At 42.7% G+C, this 15,306-nt stretch overlaps 1 protein-coding gene across 7 annotated transcripts in view; it reads left to right on the top strand.

The window, feature by feature from the left end:
• The first annotated feature begins 8,314 nt into the window (after window positions 1–8,314).
• VPS4B (vacuolar protein sorting 4 homolog B) overlaps window positions 8,315–15,306 on the top strand; it is a 28,281-nt gene continuing 21,289 nt past the window's right edge. For 3 of the 7 annotated variants that reach the window (XM_054189633.1, XM_054189632.1, XM_054189634.1), the window contains exons 1-4: window positions 8,315–8,498; window positions 11,653–11,764; window positions 13,119–13,269; window positions 14,555–14,622. In XM_054189633.1, coding sequence (XP_054045608.1) covers window positions 8,472–8,498; window positions 11,653–11,764; window positions 13,119–13,269; window positions 14,555–14,622 — 358 coding nt within the window. In that variant the 5' untranslated portion in view covers window positions 8,315–8,471. The other 4 variants (XM_054189638.1, XM_054189637.1, XM_054189636.1 and 1 more) reach the window with 4 other exon arrangements.

Raw genomic sequence — 15,306 nt, 5'->3', positions numbered from 1 at the left:
AAAGGAAAGAAAAACAGCCTCCTTCTCTCCACCCTGCGAACAAACTCATTTTCAGGGGGAGGGAATACTCCTGCTGCTCAACACAGCGTGGAGAACTATTTCAACTATTTCAGAGACTCAAAGCGTCCACTGTAGTCTTTTCTTCTTTTTTTCCCCAAACTCAGTAATGCTCAGTGCATGTCTGATTGCAATTAATGCTGTCATGCTTTGGAGATCAACCACTGGGAAATCATCTACAAGTGGGACTGAATAATAAATAGAACAAATTGGTGCATTCTTTCTATGCTGAGTGTAATGAAACGTCTTCTAATCGAGTTACAGGTTTCACAGTAAGCTTTGGATCGTGCAAGGAAGCCAATGATAGGAAGCCATTTGTACACTTTTATTTTGACACAGCGACCTACAATTTTAACACAACTAAAAAAATTCAAGGGGTAAGATTACAGTGTCTGTAAACAGGTATACACAGCAGAACTTTCCATATTCCTCACATAACATGGGTCTAGATTATTATTTAGCAACAGGAATAAGCCATAGCCAATGTATTTTTAATTTTCATAGGAAATACTAGCAAAGATCAGACCGACAGTTAGAAACCACAAGTTAATTCGAAATTAAAATAACACTTGCAAGAATAAAGTGTTATTCTACGGTTCTATTGAGAGAGACACAAACTGAACAGTAACAAAGTGACTCTCTTTTCTCTTTCTTCCCAAGGCATTTGCACTGATATGCATAAAGGATGGTGTCACATAGCAACACACTGATTCAACACGTACGGTGGCAATACAGTTTTCTTCAGACATGTCTGCTGACGTAGAAGTATTACTCACCAGTGATTACTTCTAATAACGGACAGGAAAGTAATTTCTCACACTGACATGTGCTCACTTTTGGTTTTTTTTAAGCGAGGCTGTTCTGGACTGAGCTATACATTTAATTGGGAAAAAAATGAAATAGGCAACTAAACAGCTGACAGTTTTCAGTGAGAACAAAGCCTTTAATCTGGCGAATGGGAAATGAATGATTCCGTGTGTTGGAATCAGGTTGTTGAGGATCTGCCTATTTTCCCTAAAGGCGTTGCTCCCAATGCTTCCCACTGGGCATAATGCTTGGTGTAATACAAATAAATCAGCTTAATAAAGAAATAGATTTGACTGACTATTTGGAAGAGCCTGTGAAAATAGCCTCGCAATACAGCTAGGAAGCCAAAATATAAGAGGAAATACATATATGTAAAAGAGACAAAAACCCCTGACACATTATTCTGAAACTTTATCTTTTTCCCACTGTACAAAGACTAAGATCAACTTCGGTGAAACAAAAGCAGAGAGTCAATGCTTTGGATTAATTACTTCTCACTAAAGCATCTCTGATCCACTCCTTCCAGGAAGAAAAAATTTTGAAACCATCCCTGTGTGCACTGCTGGTTCAGGGTGCCATCTCATGGGGACACAGATAATATTCTTTTTCCTTTGTCACTGATGCCCACAGTTACTGCACCAGCTTCCTTTGCCAGGTTGGAACTGTCACTCAAAAAATCACCTGCCTTACATTTGTCCCAGAAAAAATGCAAACACACTCACATTCGTCGTGTTTCCTCAGACTTTTTTTTCCCATTTGGTGATATTTTCAAATCTTTGAAGTGCCACTCCCTAGTATTGTTCAAGTGAATGGACTCACCTTACTGAAACCACCTTACCATGGGAGCACTGTTACTGAGGATGCTTTCTCTACATATCCACAATTTTTTGTGCTTGATTATAGATCTGTGGAGGACCTCAACTACTGAATTATTGGCAGCATGATAGGCCACCAGTAAGTTCCTAACAGCATAGGAGCAATTTTAGAATTATCCTCCTTCAAAAATAAAAAATCTGTATGGGGATAGGATTGCTCCTGTGACTAGATCAATGTGGAAATTCTAAAGAGAGAGGAGATCACATCATTGACATAAGGGAAACTAGCAGAAGTACCTTTCCCAAGAGGAGTAAAGGGACCAAGCAGCCCTGTCCCTCAGACACCAGACCAGTTTTAACTCAGAGCTTCAGCAGTTTCTGGAAGGGATTTTGTGACCTTCACTGCCCACCGTAGCAGACCTGGACTCTAACACACAGCTTCCCTTCCAGCTCTGTGTTTGTATTACTCCCTTAAATGTCTCCTTATGATGTACAGAGGGAGGGGGTGTGAGAATTAGGGATTTTTCCCCTCTTTCTTTTATCCATTGTCATCAGCAGGTAAGTCACTTTATTCTGTTATCCAAGTAGTTATGTGTCTGTGTGATTAATGTGGGTGAAGGCACACACTTTCCCAGAGTTGCTTAGTGCAGTTTTACAGCCTGAATATATGCATACTAAAGGAAAATAAAAGCTTAGAATCAATATTTGCTGAATATTTCATTGGAAATGGCTGTGCCTTCACAGGCTGAATTTTCTCCTGTTGTGTGTTTTCAGTAGAGGATGGAGTGAAGGCCTTTGTTGATACGTGAATGCAGCTAAGATGAAGTGTGAACATGTTAATTCTTGCTTCTCCAGTTGGTATTTGGCAGATCTGTTAAAGGCAAACAAATCACAGTGTGCGTTCTTATGCACCACTTGAAGGAACACACCCTGCACATTGTCTGTATGATCAGTAAATTATAGAAGTTATACCTGCAAACTTATCTTGACTTCCAGATGCAAAATGTACAACAAATGGTCCAAAACCCCAGTTAATGTAAAATGATTAGTGCCCATGAAAGCAAGGGAGCTACTCCCATACTCAGCAGTGGATTCAGCTCATGTGACCGCTAACCCAGGACCACTAGACTTGCATCACAAAACACATAGAAAAGAATATTATATTAGCCCATAATAGGAAAAGTACAAAAAAGCTGTAAATTGTAAAAAACTATTCTATATTTTACAAAAGAAAGTGCTAGGACTTGACAATAGAATGCTTCCTTTTCACTTTCCCAGTTATATTTACCCTCGTGATAGATGACCTACTGAGAAGCAGCTTTCTTCAGTTCTTCTGAGATCTAATGGTCCCCTTAATGGGGAAACTTCAGAGGATACTGTATGCATATTCCAGCAAGCTAATAAACTTATTAACACAATAACATTAACATTTATATAACAGGAGTAGGACATAAAGATGTAATTAGGTCTACAGGAACTTTTGGTAATGCAAATACCTATCCATCTGTCTATCTAAGGTCAAGATTCAAAGCCCACTGCAAAAGTGACTATTGACTCCAGTGGGTGTTGGGTAAAACAGGGCAAAAGGCTTGTTAGTGAGAATTCTATTGAAAGGTGTGGAGAAAGTGTTGTACGTGTGGAAGGATTACAGACAGCTTATGGCAGAATAACAGCCTGGTTCAAAGAGCTTCCTGGTTGAGATGAAAATTATTCTGCTAAGAGTGGCTTGCATGAAGAGAAAATTAAATGACTTCTCTATCCAGTTTCTGCTCCTTTCTATACAAGGCCTAATTAAAAGGCTTAGGGATTAATAAAGAGGGATCTAAGCGGGAAATGCTAGCCCAGAAACCTCGTGCAGACAAGACTGCAGTAGCTGCACAGCCTGCTACTCCCAGTACAGCGGCTGGCCTTTGGTGGCTGTGGGACTTCCTTGTGCTCCCCTGAGCCTGCATAAGTGAGAGGTACAACAGCAAGTGTCTTACCACTGCGGTGCTCCTTCCCCCGTAACACCACCGTTGCATCTTCTGTACTGTGGAAAGACGGAACATATTGGTTGGAAGACACCTTGGGTGGCCCCATTTCTTCCTACCCTCCCATGAATTAAAGAACTGTGAGAGATCTTCTGTATGTAAGGTCTTCTGCAGCTCTGAAGCAGAGGGCATGTTTAGACCCTTGCTTCTTAAAATACCACTTTGAAGAAAATGACAAGACAAACCACCATTCAGAATAAAAATTCTTTGAAGGAGCGGCAGTATGGTCTAGTCCCAGAGCAGTTCTCTTCCCCTTTATCCCCTTATTCATTCAGACTGCGAGTCATTCAGTAATGTTGTAAACACTGCTCTCTACAGTCACACAGGCAAAAAACACTTTGAATTTAGCATGAGAATAAAGTCTGCTGGAAGCATCAGAGGTAGCACCTCGGTTTTTAAACTTACTCATGCAGGATGACTCTGGTTTGCAACAGCTAAATTCAGTTATTCTGCTGTAAATTGGAATGGCAGAAGTTATCGCCCTTTCATCTGTGCAGAGCAGTCTGGTAATCCTTTCCAAAGTACTTACTGGAGCGGAACTGCTTTTCTACTTCTCATTGCCTAACACAATTTAGATTTCTGGTACTCTGGCAACAGTAAACACTACAGGCTTTCTATTGCACAGGAGAGCAGATTCCCAGAAAGAAAAGCTGGGTCAACTCACAGATTTGTGTCTTTTTAAGAGAGTGAGACACAAGCTGTGACAACCAGCTGGCTTGAACCCTTGCATAACACAGGCTGTAGAACCCGATCTGCCAATTTTATGAGACCCATGGTTTCTCTTTGGATTACAGCATGTATTTTTGAAAAATCGGGCAGTGGTTAAAAAAGACCCTCAGGTGATGAGAGCATCTACAACATCCTTAGGAGTTTTTCCAAGGATTCTACAGGTCATCAAAAATATAAATGAAGGCAATGTGAAGCAACCCAAAGTGCACAGTCCAAACTTAAAGCTTTTTAAACTCAAAGAAACATTGGCTGGGGAACAGTTTTTAATTTTGTTAACAATAAAATCTCTGAACTGAATAGGGCTGTAAGCCTGTTAAACGCTGTGACTGTGAAGACATTTCAAAGAAAAATGCTGCTGCACCAAACTCAACACTGCATAGCACAAAATCCCTCCTTGAACTCACATATGGGTAGAAGAGTTGGCAGTTGCAGCTGGCAAAATTGCATATCTTAATGAATATGAGTCAACCAACACAGCCCTGAAGCCACATCTGCTCAATCGCGCATGAAGTTATCATCGAGGAGATTTTATTCCATTCAGTCTCGATGAGTTCACAAGACCTAACATACGAAACGCCACGCAGAGAAGACCTAGATGAAATGTTTGTTCTAGGCCAATATACAGAGTGTCAATATGAGTGTCCCTGTCTGGTGAGTTCATGATGACAAAATCCTCAGAAATTCTCAGGCTTATGCTGTATAGGACAAATACTATCCTTGAAGACAACACAGGCAAAGCTAAGAAAAATATTGTTTCAGATTTCATTTTTGTTCCTGACAATTTTTGTTGGTATTCACGTAACAGTAGAAAAAAAGTCTTGAAACTCACTATGCTAAACGATGTTCAAAAAACATGGTAGTGGACTGTATTAATTCTTAAATTTCTTTTAATTTTTTTAAATCTCACAATTTAAGAAAATAAGCTACATTTTTATTTCTGTGCTGTTGTGGTTTAACCCCAGCCGGTAACTAGCATTACACAGCTGCTCACTTGCTCATAATGTATCAAGCATTCACATATTTTCAGTTTCCAAGTTTAAAAACTAAACCAGAAGTACAGTGAAAAATAACATAACTAAGAAATGCAATGAGTTTATCTCAAAAGGTATAAATTTAAATTTTATTGTCCAAATTTAAATTTTTGTGGAGGCACAACCAGACCCATTACTGTACTATGCCAGAAAATGTATTGCCACCATCCACCACAGACTTTTGAATGTCTTCCCAGTGAAATGGATGAACAAGACCAAGGTCTTCCAGCAGGCTTCATGTTCTCTCAAGCCAGAATGTAAAAGTAGAAGACGGAAGAGGAAATGTTAGGTTTTGAATGCCAGTTTTGCAGAAGTAGATGATTCATCTTCCGAACTTGGTTTAAATTGGATTCTTTGACCTGTGACCCCACGGCCCTTCCCAGCCCAGCCGTGGTTCATTCCCGGGGAGATGCCTGATGCCCAGGGCTGGGGCTGCCCCCGTGCCTCCAGCTGCCCTGCTCTTGGCTGGGGCAGTGGGACAGGCCATGGCCGTGCCTTGACCCACCTTAGAAGCCACCTCATCTCATATTTGCTCAAGAACCGATCATTCCTACAGAACAAAATCTAAAACTGGTGGCTGGTGGTAGCAGCAGCAGGTTGTCCCAGTTGCAAACCACCAGGTGTGTGGGAAGGGATGGGTGGCATGTGGCCACGACATACGACCAGTGACACTCAGGTTGGGCAAGAGCTGGGCATGGAGGAAATGCCTGCCCAAAGGCCACTTCTTTCTCCCCTGCGCCTGTGCTGAGCCTGCAGGCTCTCCTCGAAAGGCTGAGTTTGTCCAGGGAAGCCTCTGCCACTCCCACCCACTGGTTTTACCTCCAGAGACACAGGGGTGGTTCAGCCTGGAGGTTCAGTCCTGGGTGCATGAGCTCACTGTGTGTACAGTGAACAGGATCAAGGTAATGTAACGAGACTTGGACAACCTGAATTTTACCTGCCAGTTTTGTTACTGACAGCCTTTGTTACCTGGGTCGGATTGATCCTTCTGCGTCATTTCATCAGGTTGAAAAATATAGAAAAATAGAGGTTGTATTTTCTTGCCTTTCTTGTGTGCCTTGCCTACCTGTGCTGTTAAGTTATGGCAGCGATTTCCCTTAGCTGCATGGCTCTTATGTCATCTAATTAATAGCAAAGTCTCACTCTGATACTGACATTACTCATCCCTAGCCACCTCCCAGCTGCCACAGTGGAGGAGAATCACACATATGAGGCCTGGCTGTGCTGTAGACATGACTTCTTTTATTGACGTATCCATCTATTCTTGGCCCAAGGTGTTCACGCAACATGCAGTCTGGTCCCCTTCCTTCCATACCAAGAGACGACAGCAGGGAGCGTTCTCCACGACAACTTGCTCAGCCTGAAGAAACACGGGAGATCGTGTATCTGTGCCACCGAACGTCATAGCAATGTGAGTAACAATGCCCCGGGCAATTAGGAGACAGGCTTACCTGAGGCCAATAGGTACCTATATTAACATCTTCAATATGTTTTATTTTCATTACACTTCGTTGTACACAATCATTATGATATGGATTCTTAGAACACGGTAACACAGGAACCGCAGCAATGGGAAGCGTTAGATACGGTGACTGTACTTGTCCCTCAAACTGAAGTAGTACCCTTGACGTGACACCTCATTAGCTTCTCAGGAATTAATCTTGATGTCACTCAGCATTCAGCCAGTCTTTCCTCAGCAAAACTAGCTGCAAAGGCAAATTACAGTAGAAATACTGTATGAGTAAGACTTAAGTAAGGAGTACAAGATTTAGCCTGTCATCTGTAAAGACACATGTGCCTTTTCTGATTTTTTTTTTTAATCTTATTCACATTCGCAGAAACCAGTTGTTTTTCCTGGAGTTTCAGAAGCCAGTTCAGTGTGACTGGAGAGGCATTTACTATTTACACGCCTGTGATGTACTTATTGGTTTAAACCTAGGTCTAAAAGCGAAATATAACATTACAGGTTTGAAAATCATAGGTACAGATGACACAGACAGAAATATTAGTGACAGGGATGTATTTGAGAATACTCTGATTCACTTATCAGAAAGAGAAGGGAAAGAGAGAAGGGAAATTATCCCCAAGGAAGTAAATTAACAAGTAAAATTACAAGGAAGTAAAACGTAGATAAAAAGTAGACCAAAGGCTATCAAAAAAGTCCAGTGAACTATTTTATTGCAAAACAAACTCACGAAGCAGCACCACAATTATTAAGTCAAACTTGCATTGCGGCTACTACACTTGGACGGGGTTGGGAGAATGGGGTTTGTGAATCTAGTGAAGTTCCCCAGATGTTCCTTTCCAGCCCCAGAGGAATTACAGCAGCATGGGGAAGGACAGGACACCAATTTAGCAGACGCCCATAAACCCGCGCAGCACGCCACCTTCACAAAACCGGTTTGTCCCGTGCTCTGAGTCACATCCTCCCTCACGCCCTGCCGGCATCGCCCGTTACCCGAGTTTTATCGCTCAGCCACGGGTGAGCAACACTTGACTGCTCGCGACTGCGCCTGAGCTCGTGAGGAGCCGGTTTCTGTGAACAAAAGCACCGGGCCCTCATACCAGGCCGCGCGGCAGACGGTGCCGCTGGGGGCGGCCCTGCAAGAAAATTTCTTAAAGTGAGTGTGAGAGAGGGGAAAAAATTACTCTTACCCCAAACCCCATCAACGACCTTTCAACATATTAGAGGCGCAGTGCAAAAATCTTTGCCAGTAAATAAGAAAAGAAATACAACTAAACGCGCATGCGCAAAGCGGCCCCCCCCCCCCCCCCGCGGCGGGGCGGGGCTCAGGTGCGGGGCGCGGCGCGGCGCATGGCACTGACGTCAGATTCCCGGAAGCGGGTCGGTGGGTGTGCGGAAGCGCCTGGCGGAGGTCGCGGTTTCGGTTCTGTGGGTGGCGGCGGCGGCAGCGGCAGGGGGAGCGCGGAGCTCCGCCACCGGCAGCCGCGGGCCCGCGCTCTCTTCTCCCGTCTCCTTCCCCACCCTCCAGCGCTCCGCTATGGCGGGCACCAACAGCAGCCTGGAGGTAGAGCGACGCCGGTCCTTCTCGGGGCGGGGCGGAGCCGGCAGGCGGCGGCGGTCGGGGGGCCGCGGGTAGGAGGGGACGGAGCTGGGGGTGCCCCCGCCGGCCGTGGGATGTCGTGAGCCGGGTCTGCGGGCGGGGTCGGAGGAAGCGCAATGGCTTCCTGCTTGGCAGGGCCGGGACAGCGGCGGGAGGGCCGCGGGCTGCCCCTGTGGGCAGGCGCGGGCCGGGTGGCGAGGGGCCTCGGTTCCGGGCTCGGCAGTCACGGAGGCCGCAGGTGAATCCGCCCCCTCGTCGGCCTCACCTGGCGGTGGGCGCCGGGTCCCCGGGGAGGGGACGGGGAGCCGGCTGGCCGGCGGTCGCAGGAGCGCTGAGGGACGCGGGAGCGGCGGGGCCTGATGTCCGCCGGGGAACCTGCGTTGCCTCGCGTGGTCCGGACACGTCGTTTGGGTTAGGTTTCTTCTAAGAGTAGTGGCTGTAGGAAGTCTTTGCCTGCTCTGTTTTCCTGTTTGTGTTAACCCTCAGTTGGGGCTGTGTAATCGCTTCTGCAGCTAATTGGCAAAACAGATCCAGACGTGATCTGTGTTAAAAATACTCGTTTTCTCTTCAGCTGTTTTGAACCATGATCATTTCTGTAAGCTCATCACAGCCATGTAACGTGTACACTGGCAAGGCCAGGGGAGATATCTTAGGATCTAGAATAAGGAGAACGAGAATGAAACCTGTTTAAGCTGATGTTCTTTCTGAGGGTGCTGTTCATCAAACTATCAAACTGTAGCCTCATAAATACAGTTTGTGCCTTATGGATAGTTAGAGTTGGTTGTCTATGCCCTGGTTCACACAACTTTATAAAAAATTATTTCCTGTTTGATAGCCGTCCTCTTCATCACAGGAACAGACTAGGATGCCTGTTGAAGTAATGAAGTACTAGATCAGAGAATCTAATACCAAAGTAATAGTCTTATGGGTATTTACAAAAATAGAGTATACTAAAACCAGTCCATACATGATGTAGACTTTTCTATTTCAGAGGAGCAGGGCTGCAAAATGTCTGGTTTTCTCACAATTCAGTTTTAGCAGGTGGTCTTTGCCATTTCTTGTTTTGATTTAGTCTCACATGTATGACTGTCTTTGTTGTACTGGATCCAGGAATCATTGGACTGTTCTATGGAATTTAAGTCGCTAAAAGCACATAAGAATTTTAAGAGGAAACTAACTTCTTTTCTGGGTTAGTTTTTGCTCTTTTGCTGGATTCGAATGGTGCCTAGAGGAGCCTAACAGAGCTAGCACAAGGTGAGCAGCAAGGAGGGGACTGCACATTTGCATGTGGTAAACTGCTTATCAGCTCATAGCTTCTCCAAAAAGGAAAGGCTGAGTTCTGTTTCAAAGAAACAGATGCTTACAGTGTTCCAACACTTGCCACCACAGAGCTGTAGAATCTGCTTTATTGGGTCATTGTTTTTAAATAAATTACTCTTTGATTTCGGGTAGATCTGATGAGATGGTCTTTGCTTCCAAGACAGCAACACAAAGCGGTATGCTGTTTCTTCTTTCATGGCTACTGTTAACTAGCTTTGTTTTGCCTGAAACACATCAGAGCGTCTGGATAGTGGCAAGAGTATCCATACTGGAATGTCTAATGATAACTCCTTGCTGCAGTTGAAGCTCTCCCTTGCTCCCTGACATTACAATAATCATCCTGAGTGTGCTAACAATGTGTAGGAAAAAGAATTGACTGAATGTGGAAAAGTATGTGTGGGGCTATAGTTTGTGTTAGTTAACTCTGGCTAACCAACTGCTGTCTTTAAACTTACATGAACTTGTCGTTCAAACTGACAGTTTTAATTGTCCTGAAGTGGTATAGGCATTCCAAGGAGCAAAGTGTAATAAAAGGTAATAAGCACTTGAGAGCAAAGGAATAACGGTGACATCAACAAATCCACAGGCCAGTGTATGCTATATGATGGCTTAGATCACAGTTGGTTTTATTTGAAACAAGATCAGCAAACAAAAATCCGTCCGTAACTTCTAGAACTTGGTGCTCGTGATTCGGATATGTTTTCGTCTGGTGTGGGTTTTTCTCCCCTCCTCCTGGAGCAGTAATTAGTGTTTCTCACTTGGATATCAAGAACTAAGGAAGCCAGACAAATAGTCTTTGAAGATGTCTCCCAGCTTAGGGTTGGAAGAGTGATAGTGTTAGTTGCAGTGCGTTGTAATCATGGACTTCCTGTATTGACTCTGCTATTGACAGGGCTTAGTGATGTCATCAGTCATAGTTCAGAGTGTCTGGGTCTCTGATGAAAAAACTTAGAATGGATTTGCAAATCTTTGCGTGATGAATGCAAGAGACTGGTAAGGAAAACTGCATAGACAAACCAGTAGTAGTTTCAGTTTAGTACATGGAAACTTATGCTTGTCACTTACGCTTTTTTCTGTGCTAGTAAGTTTCAGCAGTTTGTTAATCACCCTTTTTAAAAGGATAGAAATACTCTGTCATTTGGGCTCCCCAGTTCAAGAGGGACAGGGAACTACTGGAGCGAGTCCAGCGTAGGGCAACCAAGATGATTATGGGACTGGAGCACCTCCCTTATGAGGAAAGGCTGAAAGAGCTGGGACTCTTTAGCCTGGAGAAGAGAAGGTTGAGGGGGGACCTGATTAATGTTTACAAGTATCTAAAGGGTGGGTTTAAGGAGGACGGAGCCAGACTCTTTTCAATGGTTCCCAGCGACAGGACAAGGGGCAATGGGCACAAGCTAGAACATAGGAAGTTCCGTTCAAATACACGGAAAAACTTCTTTACGGTGAGGGTGACAGAGCACTGGAACAGGCTGCCCAGGGAGGTTGTGGAGTCCCCTTCTCTGGAGATTTTCAAGACCCGCCTGGATGCAGCCCTGAGGGATGTGCTTTAGGCAATCCTGCTCTAGCAGGGGAGTTGGACTAGATGATCTCTAGAGGTCCCTTCCAACTCTGAAGATTCCGTGATTCCATGTACAAAGCACCGCCTAAGACTTGCAATCAATTGCCTTCAACTTTTTAGGGTAAATGTCAAAGAGCAGAAAAACTGGCCATAAAAAACCGCCAGAGCAACAGCTTAAAATGTCTCTTTGATCATGCAAAATGCTGTCACGCAGCACTTAATTATTTGCTTGTGTTACAGAAAGCAATAGACCTCGCTAGCAAGGCAGCGCAAGAAGATAAAGCAGGAAACTATGAGGAAGCCTTCCGCTTGTACCAACACGCTGTGCAGTATTTTCTCCATGTTGTTAAATGTAAGTGTAATGTATTGGATGATTAAGTAGAGTTTAGTAGTCAAATGGCACAGAGTAATCTCTTAACGATGACATCAGTATTTAAATTTTTACTTTCATCATTAGGTGATACTTGCTAATTGTAGTTTGACTGAGGTCATATATTTTGCAGCTTTGGCCTTTTCTGTGTTGTGTGCTTGCTCCATTCTCCTAAGAAATCAGATTACTTTTTACTTGTGTTTTGTTTTAGGTTTTTTTAAGACAGGGAGGCAGGGGTTTGCTGTCTTTCCTCTGGACTTCGGTAGCAGTGCTTCAGGCTGACCACTGCGCGTGAGGAAATGTGACAATAAGTACAGGGATCCCTGTATTTCTGTTGTGCTGAAAACCACGTGTTACACAAGAGGTCTTTGTTGTATCTGTGGAGCGTTTTTTGCTCCTTAACTCATGCCGCTTGCCATTCTACAACCTCTCTGCTGCCATTTTTCACTCCTTAATGTCTTGCTGTTCATCTTGGCCAACAAAATGTGTGAGATGGATTTGTATGTTGTAATTTTTCTTCAGTTTCCATATTCTCCTAATTATTATTTTATGCCTTTCTTTTTACACTTCTGTGTACCTTTTGGGTCATGTCCACTGCTTGTATGCAAGGAGTGGGCTTTCTTAATGTAGATACAGCCCTAATTGAAGTGGGTTAGGGTTGCTCACCTGACATCAGCACACTTACGGATTTCCATGATTTGAAAAAAACCACTATTTTCTTAATGGTCACTTAGGATAATTTGTGTTTATCACTTCCTACCCATTTATATCTTGCGGACTTTACCAGAATATCACTTTCTGTGCTTTTAACAGTACTGATGTACTTTTGGAAACTTAATGCATAAAGCTAACATCTTAAATTTTGATTGCTGATTTGAAATACTGTACTATTGACTAAGAGAACAGTGTGGCTGTTACACTACACATAGCTCTTTCAGATGTTTAATGTAATTTTTTTTCTTTGATGGGAACATCTTTTAAAATTAGCAGGCTATGGAAATAAATAAAGTATGTTTCTAAATAAAAATTGCTCAGCACAAGCATCTTCTTGATGAGCTATTTTAGAAAAGGATTTATTAAGACAACGTATAGCAGCCTGAAAGGCTGACAGAAAAACTTCCAGTGCCATTGTCCTTAATCTTTTACAGTCAAATTTTAAGCCAAAGTACTGTTCAGTTGTGTATTTGATTTCTGGTAGGTGATATGTTTGGTTATGTAGTGAGCCTTGAGACAGGTATATTGATAAGATATAAAGAAGACAGGGATTTAGTCTTGTTTTCAGATTGATGGCACGTGTTTTGCTGTTAACAAAGCATTGTTTCTCTTCAACTCTTAGATGAAGCACAGAGTGATAAAGCAAAGCAGAGCATTAGAATGAAATGTACAGAATACTTGGACAGAGCAGAAAAGCTGAAAGAATATCTGAAAAAGAGAGAGAAAACTGCACCAAAACCAGTTAAAGAGTCTGGTCCTGCTGATGGAAAAGGGTATGTTTTTTGAGAAGGTAAAGCAAAATACTTCCTGAACTCAGCTTGTTCTGAAGTTCAACTCTTCAAAGATCATTTTAACTAGTGTCTTTTAAATGCTTCAGATGACTACTAATGCTGAAATCAAGTAGGCTAATAAAAGAAAAATAACATGAATTAGCATCACAGGCATTTCTGTTCTTGCTTACTAAATGTGCAAACATTCGCATAGGAAGTCCACTGAAGAACGAAAGCTGTTTCAGATTAACACGTGCTTATCAGATTTAATGGCAATGAGCCCGATGACCCTTAAATTTTTTTCTACATGTAAATACTTACTAACTAGAAAATAAATTCAGACTGGTGATTGCTGTGGCCCGAGTTTTATCTGTCGCACACTTGATAAGAGGTTGCAAAGCTCTACATAGAGTGATGTTCCGTAAGATGGACTGAATCACTCTAATGCCTTGCTGCTGCCTAGTCTCTCCACTGCTTTCCTTTTATTAGATTTGGTTTTCATTTTGCTTATTGGAGAGCTAAACAAGCAGAGCCACCTGAACAAGCGGAGCCTCTTTTTGCATTTGCTACTGTCTTTATAGGGATAGGAGAGAGGATGGATTCGAGGTGATACCTTCTGGTGGGATTGCCTATTTTAGCAGCCCTGAACAGCTAGAGTTGCTCAGTTGTCTCTTGAAACTTCACCTGATTTTCAGTCTCCTTCATTGTCTACTCATCTCATCAGTTTTATTTTTTGACCTGTGCTGTGTTCTGCTGTTGTATAACAGAAGGCATTGGTAATACCACGGAGGCTACGTGTATTTTCATGACCCCCACTCCAGTTGTTCACTATCTAGTTTCTTTTTTTCCTTTTTTAACTTCCAGTTTGCTTTTGCTCTGACAAGACAAGGGTGTAGAGTTTCATAGTACTAGATGGAATTGACCAAGTCCTGTTGCAATTCCAGATAGGGAATAAGTGCCAATGTCTACAAGTAAACCATTTTAGCACTTCTATGTTACTCGATATAAGGGCTTTTGTTTCCTAGAGGCTGGCTTATAGCATGTAGAAGTGTGTTAAGAGGGCTTAGATCCATAAGAGGAAGTTGAAATGGTCAGGAGGTGAATTAGAAAGAATGTGGTGTAGAAAAGCGGGAGTACAATGATGTAAACTTGCAGAGATCGGAAAGCATCTCAAAGTTTCTTTCATTCCTCAGACTGGTGATTTTTCTGCTTTTTGCATTCTGATTTTTATTCTAAGGCAGCAGTCTCTTTTATTGTATTTCAGCATTTTTTCTCATTTCCAAATCAGGAATAACAGTGATGGGGAAGGGGAGTCAGAGGATCCTGAAAAAAAGAAGCTACACAATCAACTTCAAGGTAATTTTGAAGCATTCTTGTCTTTAAATAAGGGTGACTTTAGTCAAGCAAATTCCTATATTTTTGCCACCTAAATGTCATGGATTAACTTACTGTCTGTAAGTGGCTCAATTACTATTCTTCACTATTCACATACAAAAGCATAGTTTTTATGGAAGTATGGGTTTGTGTGCCATGAAATTATACAGTGACTATGTTGAAATTTATCTCCTGTACCCTGTGCTTCATGTTAAAATTGTACCATTTATCAGGATGATGTTTTCCAAAGGGAGAAGTTGCAAGATCCCCGGTAGCTATCGGCTAAACTGAATCAGTATTTTTACTCTTAAGTGCGTAAGAGTATTGCCTAGAGGCTAAGGTAACAGATGTCATGCAAACACTTAGTGGGAGCAGGATTGTTTTCACAGAAAAGCTTGTGCTCAAGTTTAGGAGTAGAGAACACGTATTCTTGCCTGTTTACAGTAACAGGCAGCATTTTCATATGTGCAGTGATGATGCTGTCCCAGTTGAGTAACATAATAGTTTAGGGTTTTGAACTCAAATGCTGAATACAGTCAGTGACGCAACGTATAGCAGCCACCAGCAGTTTTGTACACAGTAAAAAGGAGGCTTTGTTTGATACTTATTACCTTTAATGGTGAAGAATTGTTTAGAACTTCCCTGACAGAAGCTACTTATAGATGT

Source organism: Rissa tridactyla, chromosome 2, assembly GCF_028500815.1.
Source record: "Rissa tridactyla isolate bRisTri1 chromosome 2, bRisTri1.patW.cur.20221130, whole genome shotgun sequence".
NCBI lineage: Eukaryota > Metazoa > Chordata > Aves > Charadriiformes > Laridae > Rissa > Rissa tridactyla.
The sequence above is the reverse complement of the archived record's forward strand: the minus strand, read 5'-3'. Positions and strand labels throughout refer to the sequence as shown.